Here is a 15,291-nt window from a genome sequence, read left to right as displayed (position 1 = left end):
GCTGGTAATAGTTTGCTGCCTCTAAGGCAGATATCCCCTGCTTGAATGTCATTGAACATATGTAGCGTTAGATCAGCAGAACTCCTTCTTCATAAACTCCTGTTGCATCAAGACAGTAAAAACCACCAACAAAAGAACAACCACCAAAACCCCTCCCCCCAAAACAAACCAAAACCCACCAGATAAGAATTCCCACTGTAACTACAAAATCAACAACCAAAACTAAACGAGATTTAATGGCATTTTTAGTTTTCTTTATGTTCCCGGTTGATGGCAAAAGAAGTGAGGTATTCTTCTGTTAAAGACATCTACATCAATTAAATTGCATAACAGTACTACACTGCATCACAGTGTGTTTCCCCCTTATTTACCTCACAAGCTACTGAAAGTAGACACTTCTGGAATATTTTCATGATTTTGGCACTTAACTACCATTAAAAAAGCAGGTTTTGAGAAACGACAATTAAAGTAACAACTCAGAATACTTCTGAAATTCAGTCCAATTGTTTTTGTCTATTATTTATTCACTACTTTTATTTGTTATATAACACTACATTTTAGTAAAGATCTTCATTATATTCATTTTAAAGCTCTTCTTACAGTTTTTTTCCACTCCAGCAGTTTCTTCTCTTGCTACATCTTAATTATAGCCACCAACAAGGATATTTTATAGCTAAGAATATATCTCTCTACTCCAAAACAGATGTTATTCACTTGCAACACCCATTCTGTATTAGCATTATTATACATACATACTTTTTTTTTTAAAATAGCTAATTGTATGAAGTGACAGTCAATATGGGCAAATTAAAAAATTCACAATGCCATTGTCTGCCATTTTCTGACAGATTCATCAAATGGTTTGGGTTGGAAGGCACCTTAAAGATCATCTCTATCTAAAACATCATCTCTCTCTAAACATCAGTCACTACCTCACTAGAAACTCAGGAATCTCAGGATATGCAGCTGACAAGTGCACACTCATTGCCAGAGGGACTAGTTGAAGTGGAGCTAGAGTCTGCAACCCAGATTCCAAGGACAAATGAGATACCATCTGTCAGACACATTTCTGAAAGGGCAGAGAATGTCCACCTTCATCTGACACTGAATCACCTCTACATTTTTCATAAATCATTAACAGTATTCCTTTCCTGTACAAGGTAATCAATGAAAATGCATGCTTTGAATGTTCACTTTCTCAAGACCTGTAATTCAGGTATATGAACAACATTAAAAGTATGGTATTTAGAAATACTTTCCTGTTTGCATGCTTAACAGTACCGATGGTAGCTAGCTAGGAAATCTGCAGAAACAGCCTATCCCTATGAAAGATGAAATACACATTTGTCCTGGTTCTGGCTGGGAGAGAGTTAATTTTCTTCCTAGTAGCTGGTACAGTGCTGTGTTTTGGATTTAGTATGAGAATAACATTGATAACACAGGGATGTTTCAGCTGTTGCTGAGCAGTGCTTACCCTAAGGCAAGGGCTCTTCAGTTCCCGTGCTCTGCCGGTGGGCAGGGGCACAAGGAGCCGGGAGGGAGCAGGGCCAGGACAGGTGACCCGCACCAGCCTAAGGGGTATCCCATACTGCAGCACACCATGCTCAGTATATGAACAGGAAGGAGCTGGAGAGGGCATGCCGATAGCTGCTCGGGGACTGGCCGGGCATTGGTCAGTAGGTTGTGAGCAACTGTACTGCACATCACTTGATTTCCTCCCCCCACCCACCCCCACCATCACGGGTTCTACTCCTCTCTCTCCCTCTCCTCTTTGTTACAATCATTGTTGTTGTTATTATTTGCTTCATTGTAATCATTAAACTGTTCTCACCTCAACCCATGGGTTTACCTTTTTCCAGTTCTCCTCCTTATCCCACTGGGGCTGGGTGGGGGAAGTGAGCAGATGCATGGTACTTAGGTGCTGGCTGGGGTTAAACTATGTCAACATTCTAACATATTTTCTAATAAAATAGACCTGTGCCATAAGCTACTGACTGTATTTCTCCCCTCAAAATAACTAAAAGCTTAGCAGTGAACTGTTTTGGTTATTTTCGCAAACTTGCTCTCATTTCGGTTTGCAATCCGTAAGTGTACACTAACAATACTGTAATCCTTTTTTAAACACCCTATAAGGTTTACCAAGGTATTATATTGACCGAGTTCTTCACAAAGCATTTCAAAATGCTAGCCAGGAAATAGGAATTTCTGATTTTTCTATATTTAGGAATTAATTTTTGTAGAACTGCATAGGACTGCTCATAATTTTCTACTTCAATCTAACTCTAAAACCCTGCAAGCATAAATACTACTTTACAGAGCCCATAGAAGTATGTTTTGACTAGACAAAAAAGGGATTTTTTTTTTCCTAGTGATGCATCGACTAGCATCCTGTAACTAATATATTCTACAGCTCCATCATCACCCCAAACATCACGCTTATACAATATTCTCCTGAGCTATCTGAATTTATGTTAAAGCACCATTCTGCTTGACTACACCTCACTGGAGCACATTTTCTCAGACACACACACATGGAAAGACAGAAGTACTGTAGTATTTTGTGAAAGAATTGGGATTTGCAAAAATGATAGTGTATTTTATCCAGAAGGAGCAAGTGGCTGCTCCAAGTTGAGAAGATGGCAGTGTTACCGATTAGTTAATAAGTTAAAATCGATTGATTCTATTTGATTAATTAATTGATTTTATAAAATCATTTAATAGAATTGAAATGTAGAAGGTTAAGGAAAAAATTATAGGAAACTTGCATCTACCCAATAAGAGACGTTATGGAATCTTTTGTACGTCTTGTACCAAGGCTAGAAGAAGGGCCTGGAACTATTGTAATAACTCTAGGGTTGGAAGGTTCCATTGTATTTAACCAGTCTTCTGTACGCAGAGGTGTATTGAAATGTCAGAATATGAGATTAATGGGAACTGGGGAGAGTCGACTGGAACAGCTTGTAGGTGCCTGCCAAGAAACTGTGAACTTTAGTAAAAGGTAATTCCGGCAGGGGGAGATCGCGACCACCGACTCATATACCACCTACCCAAATCGTACCCTAGACCCATTTCTAGACCTTTCTAAGCTTTGCTGCGCATAATCGGATATAGGAGGAGAGTATGTAAATGATTTACAGGAAATGTTATGATTATGTATGAATAATTAATGAATATGTATGAATAAGTTCTATATATGGAATCTGATTTTGGGACCTGGTGTGCGTTGATCGTGAGAGGACTCGCTCACGCACCCGGCCGTCAATAAAGAAGTGTCTGCTTATCTACATCACATTGGTGTCGATAAGTTCTTCATTCCGAGATTTCGGTAACAGCAGGGAAGTTAACACAAAGCTGAAAGTAGCGGGTCACAAAAGCAGTATTTAGCAAAAAAGTGATGGATATCTAGGAGAGGTAGTATAAAAGAAAACAGCAACAGAAAAGTCATGAGCTAGAGCTATGCAAATATGAGGAATACAAGTACAAGACATTTGAAGAGAAAAAGCTGGGGATGAAAGTGAGAAATTAAGTGTTACAGAGACTTGTTAAAGGGCAAAAAATCAAAGATGTACATTTTATTAGCCCTATTTAAGAAACATTAATTATGTAAAGAGACAGGGTGATGAAACTAGGAAGTCAAAGATGGAGAGACAAAGATTAGGAATGACGCTGAAAAAGGATGCAGTTCAATTGAAACTGAGTCTTCTAGTATTCAGTCTTTATTTCAATTCATTGATTTCAAGTTCATGTCATAAAAAGCAGGCAGATAATTTGATATATTTCAGCTTTTGAATTGCTTTCAATTGGTTTGTTGTCTTGAAGCCCATTTTTAAGCTTGCATATGAAAAAGAAATAATTTCCAATCCAAATGTTTATGGGTGAGAAAGAAGTGTGTTTAGTAGAAGTGCCAAAGGAAAAAAACAGAAAAAGCCTTTACTATTTAAACTGTTTCTTGCCTAATGAATGACATAGTCAAACAAGCACCTTTGAAATTTTTCCCTCACAGAGTACATCATGCTTAGGGAAATGTCTCAGAAATGACAGCAAAATATTACTCTCTTCTTGAGCATGGTTTAACTTCAGTACACTCTGACTTCTACTTCCTCTTACGTTAAGCAACATGATTGCATGAGATTCTTGTACCCCTCCTCAACCTGACAGCTTACTGACTATGCCTATAAAACAGATACACTCCTGCAGTCTGTATGCCACCTATCATAACCAGGGTCTTTGTTCAAACACTAAGAACACATTAAACTTCAGAAACATGAGTTTTAAAACACAGGAAATCAGATTATAAACACAAAGTATGTGACAGTAACACATTCTTACCTGTGCAGCTGTAAATACTCTCTGGGCCTGTTTAAAAGGTGAAGGAATCTGTCAACAACCTTGTTTTTCCCAACACCCTGCAGTAAATAAATATAATATTAAGACATAATATAGACTTACACATTTAAGAGTTATAAACAAAGAAAAGATGACTTCTCAATATAATACTCTCCATGTTCCTTTATAGGCAAATACTATTTCAATCCACAACAAAGAAATCTGAACACTATTATATATATCTTAACTTACATTTAAAATATGTATATATATTTGCAAAATATTTATCTGGTCTTACTAGGAATAACCAGGAATAGGATCGCAACCCTAGAATTATGTCACATGTGCCAATGCATCCTTCTAACTACCAGGTTTTTTCAGCCCTTTTATTTCACAAAGGTATTGCAAGGCTGTGAATGCTAGGAAGTTGCTATGCGCTTAATAGAAAAAATTAAATCTTGGTGGTCATAGGAAACATCCTGTAACTGTCACATGGAATTAGAGCATTGCCTTGTCAATGCCATTCCAGTAGAGTTACCAAAAAGGCCCAGATGGAATCAGAATTGGGTCGGAGATCAAACTGATCTATAACTTTCCTATTGCAGGATGTCTGCCTTAGCAAGCTGCGCAGAATGGTAACAGCGGATTTATGAAGTGAATCAGGTGTTGCTAACACCCTGGTGTGTCCTGTACAAGTGGTTCAGGAACTGGTACTTCAGCCCAGGTCTAGCCTGGTTCCATGGAAGGAATTAGCAAAGAGCACACATTAGGTGTCCTGCTGGAGAACATCCTCCAAGAATCCTGGTCATACGTCCCTTGACAGCATCAAACTGCAGAAGGGAGGCTCCCTTCAAAAGTACATTCCTGATCTGGTCTAAAATGCTAATGTAGATGCAGACCAAGATGACAGTTCAGATGCAGAAATCCTTATCCCTCCTGCAAGGATGTGGCTGCAGACTTGGGAGCTCAGAATGACAGGGAGATTGCCAAGGGTTGCAGAAGAAAAAGAATTAGTAGAAAGAGAAGTTCAGTTGTAATCCAGCCAAAAGCTGTTTGACAAGACACTGTCCCTCTACCGAGATTCTCGCTCTGCCTCCATGAATACATCTAGTAGTCCATACCAGTGTGAAGCAAAGCAGATAAATATAGCCCACAGAAAACTAAAGATATTAGATTAAACCAGCTTGAGACTCACTAATCTGTTTCACTTGGCATTGAAACAGAATAGGAGCATTTCAGATCTGTGAGTTATGACATTTATGACTACAAGTTCTAGCTGAAGGATGGTAACTGCCAGCTGCAGAATTACAAACTGTTTAAGCTTCTAAAAATGGGACCACAGTCTCTCATCTGACTACACTTATGAGAATGGTGAATCGTGCACACATGTATAGTAGTTGAAATCATGAAAGGAGATTTCTCACCATGGAAGCAGAGGAAAAAATACTGCAGAGCTGGCAAAAATAGAACTACCTAGACTACTGCAGACTCGACTCCAGCACAGGACAGCCAACTGAAGCTACTGCTCTGCCACATGCCTTCCTCATGAACCTTCTTCCACCTCATTCCTCAGAAGAATTTACGGCTTTAAACATACGTGTAGTAAGAAGCTGCAATACACAATATCTATTACCAGTTATTTCTGAAAATTGTCACTGGAAACACTGTTCTCCACTGCTTTGAAACAGGGGATGAAATTGTGCTAACAGATTTTTCCAGGAACTCAAAGAACATACCCATTTGGGGGGCAACATGCAACTTCAGGAACTGCATCAGAAGCATCAAAAGTAACCAGCAACAGGGTAAGAATCCTCTAGTAGCGCACACAGTTTTATTCTCTTCCCATATGTTCCTACTACTCCAGTCAAATACTAAAATCATAAATGGGTGGATAAACTGGAATACTCCTAATGTCAAGCACAAAACACCCGTGCTGAAAGCAGCTTCCTTTACTTTTCCTAAGAGAGCTAAAGATGACTGGGGAGATGTCTGCTAACAGTTTCTGTATGAATCCCAAGAAGCCTGCATATCCTTTTTGCTGCAGAGTGTGACTCCAGCCAGCTGCAGCAAGTACAAAGATGAAGAAAGAGATCATCATATTGAATCAATGTAAAACATACTATCAAACAAAAAGCTTACTGTAATAAAAAAACTGGTTTTCATGTGCATTAATGGAAAGCGCATGTGGTTTTTATGTTTATAATAGATTATTAAAATTATACCTGAAAAGCATGTTTTCCTAACTACAAAGTAAGACTGCTAGATTTTTTTACTCCCTCTCCCATTCCAACAGAAAGAGGACCAAATAGCTGTTTTTGTGTATTTCTATCCATGCTGTTATCACCAAGGGTATTAAGAGGAGTGTGCATTACTTCTGAGAGAATGCTCAGAGGACAGAAGCACGGTGGAAGACCACTGTGGAAGAAGGGCAAGAGCGCAGTTACCAAAGTAACACAGTGAAGTCAATGGGAGCTGTGCCATGACGACATCTCACCCTTTCTTGTGTTCATGCATCTCACCAGACTCCACACACCCCTTTTATTTCATTTTAAGTATAACTTTATTTCAGAACGTGATACATGTTTTAGAAGGTGCATGGAGCATTCAAAAGCCAAAAGGCATTCCCACCAGATTTTAGCTATTATAAACACGTTAACATTGCCCAACTTCTAGACTGAACTCCTTCAGAGAGTACATTATGTGCCTTCATAGAGACTGTGGTGTACCACATAAAATCCTTGGCTGCCAACAGTAGCTGGAGCAAAGTTTGAGTCAAAGCTTTTTGATTCCATCCCTCCACATTCCTACTTCATGACAAGTTACCACTTCTCTTTGTCTCAGTTACTCCATTGAGAAGGCACGATATAATAGAATGGAAGGAAGAGACCAAAGCTATTCAGAAGGCTCTTTAGCACCATTAAAAAATTGCAAAAAAGAGCTTGGATGAGTTAATTCTTTAAATAATGCTCATTAACGTAAGGCTAAGAAAAGTGGGTTTATTCCAAATTCACCTGACCTTCATGGGACAAAGAATACAGTCTTCTTCAGGTGAACAAGAAACACGGAAAATGGTATCGCATTTTGGAAAAAAAACCCAAAACCACAAACCAAAAAAAACCCTCTGAAATGTGTTACTGGCACCTCAGAAACAAGAGATCACCAAAATGGCAATGAAGTCACCCTTCTTTCCCCTGAACCTATACCAGTGCCAAGGATCAAGCTGGATCTTCTGGCCACCCACACAGCTAGCAGTCAACTACTCAAGCAGAAAGAGTCAGAACTATCTTTCATATGAATGTGCTGAATAAGTGAATTTGGACTGGATTCAGAACATAATCTCATGTCATTTGCAATTATTGCAGTCAAAGGTAATATTCAGAGGACAAACCAGTTTGCCGTTAACACTAGCTGTATGTTATTTATATACACACTATTTCAGTTACTTAATTTAATAGAAATATAAACATATGCTAATTAGAGAGAAAAGAACATCTGTGTTGGTGTTTCAGCTGAACTAATAAAAATATTTCAGAAATCAAATATTAGACAATTTTTATTCCATCAAACATATGGGACAACTGAAGTAGAAAACCAGGAATTAAATATCTCCACTAACAAATAAGAAAAAGGAAATTACGCAGTTAGGAGGCAAGATAGTCCCTTAGTTAAAAATTCTCCTTACTGACATTGTAAACACTTGTTACCAAGGATAAAATGACTTAATCTTCTAGCAGTAACTACAGTTTCAAATATAAACAAGGTTGTTACAGGTCCCAGGAGGCATTTTGCAATTCAGGATGCAGCTCTTACAGTAGTGGGACAAATTTCTCCCCTGCACAGCCCAACTACAGTCAATAAATTTTTATTCCAAAAGAACTGGTCCTACATTTTTGAAATAATTAATTTGCCTCTTAGAAAAAAAACACTATTGGGAAAAAACCAACCAATCCTATACCATGCTGCCTCATTTTTATTTTCTTTTAAATGATTTGCAGGTCATACTTAGGCAGTTAAAGATATTGCCATGTTGTGCTCTTCAGCACTGCCTGTCAGCTGGGACACTGCAACTTCACCTTTTCAATTTCAGCACATAGCCATCCTGCATAGCAGAGCACCTGTTTCATTACAGAAGAAGGAAACAAATTTTGAACCTGGTGGAAAAAGCAGTTTATCACTTTTCACCTTAGGAAATATTGTTTTGTAATTAATTTCAAAACTTTATTATTAAGGAATGAAAGACATTCTTGTCTTTTCATTAAATTTCAGCATACAGAACCCTCATGTCAGCGTTCTCAGTTTCTGACTTCGTAGAAAGTTATATTGATAATGTCACTATCACAGAAACTTATGGCTGAACAACGAAAAATAAGAAAATGAAACCACTTTTGCTAATGTATGGTTTCTAACACTGGGTCTGGCACTGAAACACCTTCCACACCCACTGCTTGCCTGTTTCTGCCAATAAAAACATTTGCAAGAATGCATGTGTTTTGATTGAGGCTGCTATTTTTATACGAGAGTATAATAATAAAACTAGTACATTTTAATAATAAAACCAGTACATTTTAACAAAAATGTGCTGTTATCACCAGAGCAAAAAATAGCACCAATACAGAACTCTCTCAAACACTCTAGATGCTATTAAGACCATCATGCCTTGCTTAGAACAAATGTGAATGATACAGTGTAATAACTGCAGAAGATGTGTCACCAGCAGACACTAGACGTTGCTACCGAGAGGACTGCTGCAATAGACCCCATCACTGTTACTTCACTTGGTTGTTAGTAACAGAGAAAAAGAGTTGCACAAAAGCAGTGGTGATTTAAGTCTTGACCCAGCTGCGATCTATATGTTTACTGATCACAATGGTAAGCGTTCTGTGGTCTAATACCTCATTATTTTATTATGAGTTTATCACCCAGGGCATGCAAAACTTATGGTGATGGTAGGATAACAAAACTTCAACCTATCAGGGAGTTAAGTTTATTTGCTCTTAGAAGTCATGAATAGAATGCTTTGGATACATCTCTGACTACACATCTAGATCAGCTTGTAGAGTCTATTCCTTTCTCTGATTTTAAGTACAACCTTCAACCCAGAGCCCTGTCAGGCTAAATACAATCTTCACATTTCCAGCAAGGTAAGACCGTTGTGGTTCAATGGAGAGAAGCATATAAAAATTTATAATAGAAAGAATCTGTGGGAAGAAACATCCGAAAGAAAAATCAATTCATTGATTCTTTTTTTCATTCTGGTTCTTCAGTATCATTTGTAAAGGCAGAAAGCAATACTGTAAGCAGAGAGACATTTGAAGAGCATGCCTATTCTCATTCGTGTACATACTGTTACGACTGTAGCAAGTAAAAGAGAAATATATTCCAAGTTTTCCACAACTGTCATGCAGAATTCCTTAGGAAAAATATATTATAGTATTTGCCCAATTTAGCTCATTTGGAGCTCAGTTTTTTCCGGTTCATAATCATAATAAAAAATTGGTTTAGGACAAGGGTCCTCAAACTATGGCCCGCAAGCCGGATACGGCCCCCCAGGGTCCCCAGTCCGGCCCCCGGTATTTACAGACCGCCCCCGCCGCCCCCCCCCGCCGGGGGTTGGGGGGGGAAACCAAGCAGCCGCAGATGACTGCCTGACACTGCATCCGCGCGCCGGGCCCCTGGTTAAAAAGTTTGAGGACCCCTGGTTTAGGATAGTACATTCTTTCCTTGCAGAGGAAGCTGTCCATTTTTATACAAGTTTAGGCAGGAAAACAAAGTCCTTTATTTCTAGAAAAGTTAAAACACCAAGCGTTTGCTATTTCAAGTTTTCTGGTGACTGATATAATTACACTCTCAGTATCTACTTAATTCAATTTCACAATGAGGTAAGAATCTTAGAAGAAAAAAATCTATTCAAGCATGTCCATTTAGATATTTTTAAGAAAGACTCAATCATCTGTCCTACTAAATTCTTGAAGAAAAAAATAAACTCCTAGTGGGAGCCCAAGAGTTCGTTTAAGTTGATCTCACAAAGAAAGGCAGCAGAAAGGATGAAATTACATTCTTTTATCAAAGAAATAAATTATCAAATGTGTCAAAAGGCCATTACATTTCTAAGTTCTTCCAATGTATTTGTGATAGTCTATTTACTGTGGGCTCACATCAACATTTTTACTAAGTGCTACCAGAGATTTTATCATGGTCTTCTTTCAAATTATTTAAAGCAATATTTAGCACATTTATGGAATTGTTCGTTCTTATTCTGCTTCATGTTTCTTTCTGATTTTTCCTTCTCTATACATCATCTAGTTAGACTACAAGCTATTCGGGAACAGGCTTGTTTTATCACCTTGCAAAGTGCTTTCCTTGTTCATGGGGAAGGAGAGGGGGAGCAATTCTGAACAAGAAGTATAATCCAAATATCCACATCATCAAATGAAGCAGGACAAAATTTAAATGTCGTCTGTATTCAGCAGTTATTTAATCAGTAATTGAATGGCATTTCTGATTATTCTTATTGATTATCAACTTTGTAGATTTTGTTGAAAAAAGAACATAAGCAATAGGAAAGCCAGAACAATATGTGGAATGCCAGGATCCATTAAGCCTTAATAATAATTGTTGAAGAAAAGAAATATTGCATTTTTTGTCTTTTCTTCTTTGTCTTTAAAAAAAAAAAAAAAAGCAGCTCTTCCTTATTAAGTAATTTACCATAAAAGCAGGGTGGATATCAGTAACACAAGTATCTCATTCTAAAGGGTAGGCCAGCCAGTACCAAATACTTAGAAACAGCCATAAAGTTGCCAGTGAAAAACACTACAGTGAAGAAGACAAAAGAGAAACTGGAAATTCTGGAAAGAGATTAAAAAGCAAAAGATGAGTTTTCACAATTTACTCATTCACCAACAAGTACAACAGAAAGGGACTCAAAACAGCACTTTGTGTCTCCACACAACAACATTATCTGTATCTTCCAAATGTGAAATGAGGCACACACCGATACATGTATCAAGCAATAACAAAGCCCTACCTCTGACTATTACAGACTGAACTGTAAAGTAACTGAACAGTAAAAATCCTACTTTTTAATCATTTGCTTTACAAAAAAAAAAAAAAGAAGAGGATGAAAACTCTTAATATCTTTAATAGAAAGGTATCTGCAAATATAGCATGAAAGCATTTTGCTGTATTATGGTTGATTTTTAAGTACTTGAACAGGATTCATCACACGCTGCAGAAATTTACACTAATATATTTAAGGAACTAGCCAAGCAATTTCTAAGTGGTTAGTGATGATCCCTGAGAAATCAAGGATGATTGGTGTGGTCCTAAAAGACTGCAGAATGGCAAATACAGTGCTCAAATTTGAAAACAGCATTTCACAAAGAAGAGGCCACTTAGCCTTTTCTTAGTCACACATAAAAAACAGTGGAACAAATTAGCAAAGAGTAAACCTGGAAGTACTCAGAAGTATGTCAGCAATAGTAAGTACTACTGATATGCCAAAGAGAAATCATAGCAAATCAACTGATTTTCCAACTTAACGGTACAGCTCAGCTGACGTCTAGAATCAAAGCAGTATGTTCCAATACTTCCACCCAGTTAAATCTTTTAACACTGTCTTCAACTTAGGAGTTTCATAAGCTTGGAGAAAATGTGGCACACATTAAATTATTAAACATGAGCATACTATTGCTTGGAAAATACCTTATTACCCTAAAAATCATACTCACATAGTCTTCAAAATTTTTTGCCAAATTGGTAGAACGTACGAAGCATGTGTTTGGTCCCCAAGTGTACCACCGGGCTCTGGAGGCTTTTGCCCCCACCTACGGTTTTACTTGCCTGTGTTGAAGGTCAGCTTTGACATGGTGTTGCTACCTCACTGGGGTCCCCTCTGCCCACCATGGCTTGGGAGCTGCATTTATACTCGGGCCCTTCCCCCAGTTTCTTCCCAACCCACACTGCAACAATGCTGTGCCTGGCCCTGTACCTTGCTGATCCCAGCCTGGACCTGCTGACTTGACTTCCCAGCTTGATCTCAGACCTGCTTCATCAGCATGCACCTGTTCCAGCAGCCACTGGGCACTTGGCTGACCATGGCTGCTGTCCCCAGACCTGCTCTTCCTGCTTGGACACTGCGAAACTGTGAACCTTGACATTAAGGACACTGTCTCCGACTCCACTCCCCTGTGGAGCAGCCCACTGTTGCCATTCCCCGACAGCAGGTTCTGCAGGCAATCTGTACTACATATAACATTTTCAATACCAACTTAGAAGCTGGCAGAGAGAGCACTGTTCATGAAATAGAATAAATAGATCTTATTTCATTTATGAAATGGATCAACTTCTATTTATGAACAGATGAAACCTTTTGGGAGCAGCTGGCAACATCCAGCAAAAGTCTGCAGAGGCTTCAAATACATCATCTTTGTGAACTCAAGCTCTTAACAAGGACTCTAAATAGATGAGACTGTATATAACTGTACACTGCAATTTTAATACAAGCACATTATATAACAATTGGTATTTTATATTCCCTGCCATGTAGGTTAGACCATTACTGTTTTGTGTTGAGGTTTTTTCCAAAGGCTATTGCAAAACATAAAGAGAAACATCTGCTAGAAAATTGTTGTATCCATGCTAAGGGAAAGCTAAACTAAAAGGGAGATTACTTTATGAGGGAAAAACCAACCCAGCAGCTTGGGAAGTATAACATTCCTGAACACTTCAAACATAGAAATAATAACAAAAGTTTTTTTTTTTTCAGAGCTAACTGGCCAAGCGTGTAATTCTGTTCAAATCACCTAACAGTTCCAGTAAGAGTTTAAGATGGTTCTGAAAAACAATGACTTCAAACATACACAACTGGAGAACATCTGCCCATAACTCATCCTGAGGAGCCTATAAACTGTTAGAAGGTGTCACAAAACAGCAATGACCAACTAAAAGAACACAACAGTCCCCAAGATGTCACCAATACAGTCTCCATCAACAAAGATACTAGCCAAAGAATAAAGTGAATCTGTATCTCTTTTAGAGAAAATTCTTATTTTGCTATCAATAAATAAGATTCAGCTAATGCCTATGTGTACATCTCTTATCAACTACTGGATATTTTAAAGGAGAGGGCTTGATAGTCATGGACAACCAAAGCTATTAACTGAAGATTTTAATGGTAATGGTGTTACATGTAACTACTGATGTTTCAACTTTTACCCTTGATACCAATGTAAAAAACACATTTACATTTTCCACAGATACGTGCCCAAAAACCCATGGACACTAGTAGATAAAGGATCAAAAAATAGGTCAAATACCTCAGTATTACAAATGAACACAATTTCATGAAGCAAACCAGAGATGTAATTTCATTATTAAATAATGAGTTTGTTCCATGCATTGTAAGAGATGTTTAACTCACCTGATTGCCAACTAAAAGAAGATGTTCTCCCAGCAGAAAGTCCTTGAGCATATCTTCCATTACCATCATGTGCTAGAGAAACAAAATCACAATTTTCAGCCTTGTTTTTATACTCTCAAGTGTACGCATTCACTAATGACAGTAGTACAACAGGAACTTTACTTTCAGGATCTGGGGCCAAAACGTTTTGAACTTTACACTTACAGCTATTTATTTCATAGCAAGAGTGCCTCAGCCAGTAATAGCAGAGGTAATCTATACTGTGACTAAAACAATGAAACAAAAATACTAACTCTCCTTGTGTACTTCCTCTGCTCCAACTGATTGTAGGCATCCGATTTCCCTGAATATATTCAATTCTCCATAATCACTCTTCATGCATTTCCTTTTAGCCTAGTTGAATGCTTGTCACCCAGAGTGTAAGAACTTTCCTTAATATGTGTCTGACAATTTTCCAGCAATTGTACTGACAGGAAGCAAAATGTATCCTGGTAGAACTTTACAGAAACGAAATAGAGGGTATAAAAGGCATCTGACATGAATATGTAAATTATACACTTTTATTGAAGGTTAAACACCAGGTCTAGCTTAATGACAAATAAAATTTTCTATTCTAATCAAACTTTATTTTCAAGGAAAACAAAGACAAGGACATGTAAGCTCAAGTCTAAAAGTGTTTATTACTTGTCCCACAACTTCTAAATTAGACTGCCTAATTGAAGCCAAAGTATTTGAGGTATATTTTACATATATCCAGTATCATAAAAGGTAACACACACTGTACAGAATTTCACCTTAACTTGCTCCTCACAAATAATTTGTTTAAAAGGATCAAAGGGATTTAAGGATAATGTGGCAATGCAGACGACTACTTGCAATAGTCATGTATATTTCTCCACTGTATCTAGTAAAAATAGGTCATCTGTAAGTAGGTCAGACAATCTACTTAGAGAGATGAATGCTTGCCTTTAGATAAACAAATATTTTTATCATCTTATTTCTAGCACTTGAGTAAATAAAAAAAAATAAAATCAGTAGCTTGCCTATAATTTCTAGAGCATAGAAATGCTCAGTTTCTAACTGCGTGAAAGATATTTTAAGTTTCCAAATCTCTCCAGAACAGAGGCTGGGGGTGGGGAAGAAACTCTTGTAAACACAGCTTAATACCACAAAATCCTAACCAGGCATGTCAAAAGACTACTGAATATTCAATACACAACTTAAGGAGAGGACTTCAAGACAAATTACTATATTTTCTGGCATGTGTACACGCTGGAAATTTATAACTGATGAGAGTAACTTTGACCAGATATAGCATAAATTCCAGGAAGTCAGTTTTACCACACACACCGATTACATTTTTTATTTTATTGTTAGGCCATGAATACATCCCTCTGATTACTTTGGTTTTTTATCCTGAATTGCACAAATATGTGTACATTACAGTTCCCCTGCAGAACAGCTTACCCACAAGAGATACTATGTACTGATACTTTTTTTTTCCCCACCAGGACCTAAATTAGCGCCATACTAGGATGCACAGACAT

At 37.8% G+C, this 15,291-nt stretch overlaps 1 protein-coding gene across 2 annotated transcripts in view; it reads right to left on the bottom strand.

Moving 5' to 3' along the window:
* The window catches only part of VWA8 (von Willebrand factor A domain containing 8), a 185,933-nt gene that overhangs the window by 99,721 nt on the left and 70,921 nt on the right, over nt 1-15,291 (bottom strand). For both annotated transcript variants that reach the window (XM_056329815.1, XM_056329816.1), the window contains exons 20-21: nt 13,745-13,816; nt 4,330-4,406 (exon numbers count right to left, since the gene is read on the bottom strand). In XM_056329815.1, coding sequence (XP_056185790.1) covers nt 4,330-4,406; nt 13,745-13,816 — 149 coding nt within the window. The remainder of the gene's footprint in view (nt 1-4,329; nt 4,407-13,744; nt 13,817-15,291) is intronic.

The sequence above is a fragment of the Falco biarmicus genome, chromosome 2 (genome assembly GCF_023638135.1).
Source record: "Falco biarmicus isolate bFalBia1 chromosome 2, bFalBia1.pri, whole genome shotgun sequence".
Taxonomy (NCBI): domain Eukaryota; kingdom Metazoa; phylum Chordata; class Aves; order Falconiformes; family Falconidae; genus Falco; species Falco biarmicus.
The sequence above is the reverse complement of the archived record's forward strand: the minus strand, read 5'-3'. Positions and strand labels throughout refer to the sequence as shown.